We start from the raw sequence: 6,597 nt of genomic DNA on the forward strand, positions 1-6,597 counted from the left end.
ACGGATTTAACCACGCAAGCCAACTGGGAAGATAGGGAAGTGCTGCTATCCCCATTTTTACAGAGGGGGAACTGAGGAACAGGAAACCAAACTGACTCACAAAGGTCAGTTACAGCCAAGGAAGAAACAATCAGCATTAGGGATGTGATGAATATTGGCATCTGGTAGGTTGAGAGCATCCGTTGAGTGACTTGAAAACTCAGTACATAGCAGATGCGGCTTTCTGGGCACAACGTATATGGCACACCAAAAGCACTGTGGGGCAGGGTGTATGCTGCAAATCCCAGTTAACCTGTTTGGATTGAATACCAAATAGCTGTCCTGCACTACCTGAGCACAAAATCCCAGTGAGCCTGAGAGACCGGGGAGGTGCGTCAGCCAATAAAAGCAGATGAAAGAAGAGAAACACAGCCATTAGCAAGATCCTCAGCGACGGTGTCAAACACACAGATTACAATGGAGACCACATCAGAAGCCAGCACTTTGTTCCCACCAAACCCCACTGATCTACAGCTACCGCCACACTGAACACAGCCTAGTTGATCTACACAGACATGGCTGTTTAGCATGTAGAAAGTGGGAGACACTCACCATCATCATCAAATGCTCGATTATCAACGTGTGCTGTAAACACCACCTTACAATGAGCACTACGGCCTCCCTGCTTGTGCCGAACACTGTTGCTTCATGAAGTATAGTAATCCCCTCCAAGAATGTCATCACAAGTCAGTGTTTTCACCTCCGCTTCTGTCTTGGGGTGTCCCTACTCCCCTTTACACAAACACTTTTACCAGTCTATGAAATGATGTGTAGGAGGTACAGCCAGCAACAAGAATCCCAAATCTTCTGTTCTCTCCCAAAAGCCACGACAGCAGCATCCTGAGCAAGTCCTCAAAGGATACCATATTTTAAATGGTTTACTTCTTCACTGCAACTCATGAGCCATTCACAAACCGAACTCAGAATCTTCCTGGCTCTCTATTTGCACAACTTTTCACACTTTTAGGGGTGGGGGGAAGAGAGGTGAAACAAGGTTTCAGGTTTGATTCACATGTCAACTATCATTATTGCTGGTCTGGTCTACACAGGGCCACAAAGTATCAAAATACAATCATAAACCAGTTCAGATCCACTCCATTTACATTTAGTTTAGCCACTATGGATAAAACAGCGTTTAAAGACAATACGCCTAAACGGATATAAAAAAATCTCCCAGCCTGCCTGCACGAACATCTCCAGACATCATCTATTTTTGCCCACCGTGTGCTGTTTTTGCATCAGCTACTAGCAAGCCTGTTTAATCACAAGGGAGGCCTAGCTGTTACCAGAATACGTTAATAGACCCCAGGGTGTATCTTCACAAAACAAGCAGACGGATTACATAAAATGGCTGTTTGTCTGATTTGTCCATGGAATCGTTTGGCCCAACTATAATTATTTTAGATCACCATTTTGGTGTACCCTCCCAATTGTGATTATACAAACACACGGTGGCCCTCCAGATGGGCCTATCCAGTAGCTAGGGCCTTGTGTTTTCCATAGCCATGGAATTCATCCTTTGCAGCAAAATGGGCTCTAGAATGCACATTTCTTAAAAAAAAACAAACAAAAAAAAATGTCTCCAGCCCTTATAGTTGCAAAGATAACCCTGAAAAATACACTGAAACTGACATACAGTTCTGCATTCTTTAGAGAGCACACAGCCTGAATAAGAACCATGAGGTGCGACCCACCTCATTCATTTCAAGGAGCCGTTAATGCTGAAACCTACAGATGGCAATGACACAGCCAACACTCTCGCAGCTGACCACTGAAGCAAATCTCCAGCAAATTTTTTTATTCCACAATTGCACAAGAAATGCCACAGCGTTACGGGAACAATATTATTCATATTACAGAAAAAACCTCTTAAACCAAAGTTGTTGCAGAATTTCCTCTCCAATTCCCCAGAGACTTTGGCTCAGAGTTAGACTCTGCTTGCCATGTTGTGGGGCCTTGCCCATAAGCAGGAGCTTTGGGTACATTTCCAGAATGGAATTAAGATTGGCGGCTCTGGGACAGCTGCTTTGCTTGTGGCTTCCTGTTCACGCTGGATCAATTCAGCAGAATCTGAGATAGTGCCCCAACCTGTACAACCGGTGCCTAGTAAAGCATCCTGGACAATAGAGGTGCTTGGATGCAAGCCTACTATATTCACACACTAAATCTGTTTCAATACCTTTCAGTAGGAAGACCAGGCTCCTTATGTGACCTGTAACTGCCCAAGGAAAATCCCTTCAGATTTCTAACCAAGTCTTTGGAACAACCAAAAGGGTGAGTGGGTTGCAGAAAATCCTTCCTACGTAGTATATTCTGGCCTGTTTAGGTTGGGACAGGGTTTTGGACATTGAGATAGTACTATGGCACAAATACGCAGACAGAGGATATGATCAATAAAACTCACAGCTATATGCCTATCTAGTCTCAGGCCCTTGACTTAAGGAGCTCCCAGAAAGCACATGTCCCAGTTGGGCAGCTATGCATTAGTCCACCAGCCGGATATGACTCAAAGCATCACTCTTACTCCAGCTTCTGTTATTTGACATCCTTGGCAGGTTTTTTGGCTAACTGTGAAGTAAAAAGGTGTTTTCCTGTCAATATTTGTTCAGGGCTGGCCACTTGTGCACAGGTTCAACTGTTCTTTTTCATTTGCAACAGGCCTTGTTTACACACAGTTCCTGCATGATAAGAATTGGCCTAATCCATTTGTTCACAGCACAAGTGATTCCACCTCATGTACAAATGGCTCTGTGATGCCATAGTCAGAGGACTCCTCAAACACAGGCTTGCATGAACAACTGCCCGTCAGTAAGCATACAAAACAATTTAGACTAGGATTTGCTTTACACGGTGCAAAGTTGGGCTCCACCAGTTTTAGCCTCACCCAAATGCCTTCTCGCAACAAGGCCAGTGACACAAAGTAAAAACTACACTAATTGTCAACAGTTCATTTAAAAAAAAAAAATCACAAATCTTTGGGAGAGGTCACAACTCATATTTTCTAAACCCTATTCTGGCTCTACAGAATGCAGCCTTGTAGTTTCGGCAGTAGTTTCATTATAATACATATTTGATATAATCATGTTACTAGTCTGCGGTTCGCACCCAACTTTTGGCTGGCCTGCCTTCCTCTGGGTAAATATTTCACACCCAAGGGTTCTGCGAGTTAATAGATTCCATTGCAACGTAACAATTCAAGGTTTGAAAAATTTGCCAAATTCATACCAGCCAAGGCCAACACAAAAGGAACCATGGCTACCAAGTGAAAACCGCACCAGTGAGACTCAGAGACAGCAAGTGAAACTGACAAGAGTCTTGTTAATTTCACAGTTTCTGGAGAGTTTCTATTGGCAGCAGTGAAGCAGACAGAAGTTTTGGCCTGATGTTGGGCAAAGTTCTGAGCAGCAGAAGAAACACCTGTGCATCTTTTGACTCAGGAAGACGTCTTGGGTCATAATTGGGAGGTATTCTTCACTACCATAGGGGCTAGAAAGCTTCATAAATAATAACGATCAGCAAATTATATAGGAATGGGTGGCTTAGGCTGATGGTTTTCCAGCCCTGAAAAGGAGTACAATCAGTTTGAAGGGAGAAGGAAAAGGTTTTGGGAATTCTACGATCAGAAGAATATTCTAGTAGGATGATGGATTTCAGATCTTTATCTGCCACGGACATTCATTTCCAATCCTGTCCAGTCCATCCAGGTATATGAGCGGTGCAAGACTGTGTGTGCCATCACAGAAAGAGACAGGATCGAAAGGAGACTGACAGGTAAGGAGCTCAGAGTACTCCTCAGATATTCATTTCAACCCTCCCCTCGCCCCCCCCCCCCCCAGCTTCCACCTCAGGCAGGTGTCATGCCATCCCATGGGAAACCCCCAGCCTCCCCAGACTGTCAATGTTCAGCATGGGCTCCAAGGGTTTAGGAGTGAATGGGAACAGGATCTTGGCATCTCCTCATTGTGCATCTTAAACTACCAATGAGGATGTTGAGAAGGCTGGCTCTGTGGTTTCCCAACATTTGGGGAATTGCCACTGCTGAGACAGAGGGGATGAGGGGAGGGAGAAGGGGTCAAGAGTCCTTCCTGGCAAACTTCATGAAAGTAGTTTCCCATATGAGGATGTGGAGGGGCAAGAAGGTGTCTGGGATGGAGGAGACCAGAGACACAGGGTCTCAGCATGTGGTTGACGATATAGGAGGGGGACCTCCTTGGGATTTTTTTCAGACACAGACACACACACACCAGGGCGGGGGCCCTGATCCCAGGGCACAGAGGATGTCCCCAAGGTAGGGAGGTGCCCAGGGCTGCCTCACTGCACAAGGGACACTGAACGCCCCGAAAAGGGGGGGGCGGCCTGGGGCAGAGGAGCATCTTCAAGGGGGGGGGAGTCCATGGGGGTCTCCTCACCATATAGCTGCCACCATGGGGGCGCTGCGGGGAGGGAGGAGGACTGAAGGAGTGGGGGGAAGCTCCTCACTATATATGGGGGGGCTCTGAGGCCCAGGGGTTCCAGGTTGGGGGGGGAGAGTGTCTATGGGGTCTCCTCACCATATAGCTGCCACCATGGGAGCGCTGCGGGGAGGGAGGAGGACTGAAGGAACCGGGGGAGGGAGGGGGACTCCGAGGCCCAGGGATTCCAGGTTGGGGGGGGCTATGGGGTCTCCTCACCATATAGCTGCCACCATGGGGGTGCTGCGGGGAGGGAGGAGGACTGAAGGAACGGGGGGGGGGGGCTCCAGGCCCAGGCCCAGGGGCTCCATGTGGGGGGGGGGGTGTCCACTCCAGTGGTCTCCTCATCTTATAGCTGCCACCATGAGGGCGCTGAGGGGGGGCAGGGTGTGAAGGAGTGGGGGGGCTCCAAGGCCCAGAGGTTCCAGATTGGGGGGGTTCCCAGGGGGCCCCGATCCTCATCCTCCCCCCAGGGGCGGGGGTCCAGAGTCGGGGGGGCTCCCCCCCGGGCCCGGCTGGGGGGGGGCGGGGGGCGCCTCACCGTGTGGTTGGCCCCCCACATGAGGACGCTGAGCAGCGGCTCGGAGGCGCGGAACAGCTTCACCTTCTGGCACACGAAGTGCTTCTTCTTGGTCTTGGTCTTGCTGGCGCTGAGCGCGGCCCCCAGCGCCGCCCCGACGCCCCCCGCCGACGAGCCCCCCGCGCAGTTCGAGGCCATCGCGGATCCCGGCCCCCCCCCCTAGCGGCGCCTCCGCATGGTTCCGCCCCGGCCCGTTATACACGCCCCCCCTCCCAGTGGTGGTTCCGCCCGCTCCCCTACACCCTCCGGCCGGCCCGGCTCGCGAGCGTCTCCGTGCAATGGTACCGCCCGCCCCGCGAGCTGCCCCCTTCCCCGTCCCTGCAGTGGTTCCCTCCGCCGCCCAAGGGGGAGCCGCCAAAGCCGGCCGAGCCCGCTCCGGCTCCCGCACTGAGGAGGCGCCAAGATGGCGGAGCGCTGAGGAGGAGGGGTGGGACGTACCATTCTCACACTGGCACCGGGTAGGGAGAGCACGGGCGTAAAGAAGGGGAGCCACGGCCTGGTCCGGGCCTAGCCCCGAACGCGATCCCTTCGGAAATCTCACGTATACGTCCGACGTTCTGGGCTGAGGGGGGAACCGCCAGAAGGGGCGGGGTAAAGAAGCGGCGTGGAAAATAACGCCATCCTCCCTCTCTCGCCAGGGATGGTCTCGCCCAGTTTGAGTGACGTATCACGCCAGGCCCCACCCAGCCCGGCTGTAGCCAATAAGCAGCGAGGCGCCTGGAATTATGAATGGCCTGCTAGCTGTGTCACACACATTCGTAAAGGGCGAGCGACAGGGGCTCCGCTGCACATGGGGGGTGGCGCTTGGCAGCCTCCTCCCTCCCCCTCTGGCACGTGCTGCAAGGGGGGAAGTGCCGGGGGTCCCCCTAGCTCCCACTCCTAGAGCCCTACGTTGTGAGGAAGATGGGACCTGCCCCTCTGGTCCCCCCACCTCCAGCCTACACTCTGGGGGGGCGTCAATTGCCCCTGGGGGCAGCTTTTCCCTCCCCTCCTGTTCCCCAAAGGCACCAACATAAGGACAGGACAAAATACCCTTGACTTGTCCCGTGAGAGGCAGAGGATGAGCCTACCTTTCCTCTAGAACTACAAGGAAAGACACCGCTGTAGTTGACCTAGCTGAGGGTACAGCTAGAGTGTGAGGATCTATGGGAAAAAAGATACGCAAAATGCGGAGTGCATTTTGCGTGTCTTTTTCCGATACTTTTAACGGAAGAGGCTTTTCTGAAATTTGGCCCGTCTAGACTGGGCCACATGTCAGAACAAAACCCTCTTTCTAAAGCCCCCTTCTTCCTCATGGAATGAGGACTACAGGGGCTTCCGAAAGAGCGCGTAGAGCAAAAAAAAAGAGGAAGAGCAAACACAGCCTCTGTATGCGGCAGTTTTTTCGGGATTCCTCTAGCCTCCCAAAACCCCACAGTCTAGCCATATATATCCTCAATGATGGCAACTGGTTGATTTACTTCCTTACCTGACTGTAGGTATTTAAGGTTGCTGACTCCTTGTTTAGTGTAAATCTGATTAATGCTT

At 51.4% G+C, this 6,597-nt stretch overlaps 1 protein-coding gene across 2 annotated transcripts in view; it reads right to left on the reverse strand.

Moving 5' to 3' along the window:
• Nucleotides 1–5,672, reverse strand: part of PIP4K2B (phosphatidylinositol-5-phosphate 4-kinase type 2 beta) — a 39,853-nt gene extending 34,181 nt beyond the window's left edge. Inside the window, exon 1 of one of the 2 annotated variants that reach the window (XM_006126210.5) lies at nt 5,509–5,672. In XM_006126210.5, the coding sequence (XP_006126272.1) occupies nt 5,509–5,511 (3 nt within the window). In that variant the 5' untranslated portion in view covers nt 5,512–5,672. Of the gene's footprint in view, nt 1–5,031; nt 5,451–5,508 lie in introns of those variants that run through there. The other variant, XM_075911394.2, reaches the window with a different exon arrangement.
• Between the last annotated feature and the right edge of the window lie 925 nt (nt 5,673–6,597).

Source organism: Pelodiscus sinensis, chromosome 29 (genome assembly GCF_052426305.1).
Source record: "Pelodiscus sinensis isolate ZL-2025 chromosome 29, ASM5242630v1, whole genome shotgun sequence".
NCBI classification, from domain to species: Eukaryota; Metazoa; Chordata; order Testudines; family Trionychidae; genus Pelodiscus; species Pelodiscus sinensis.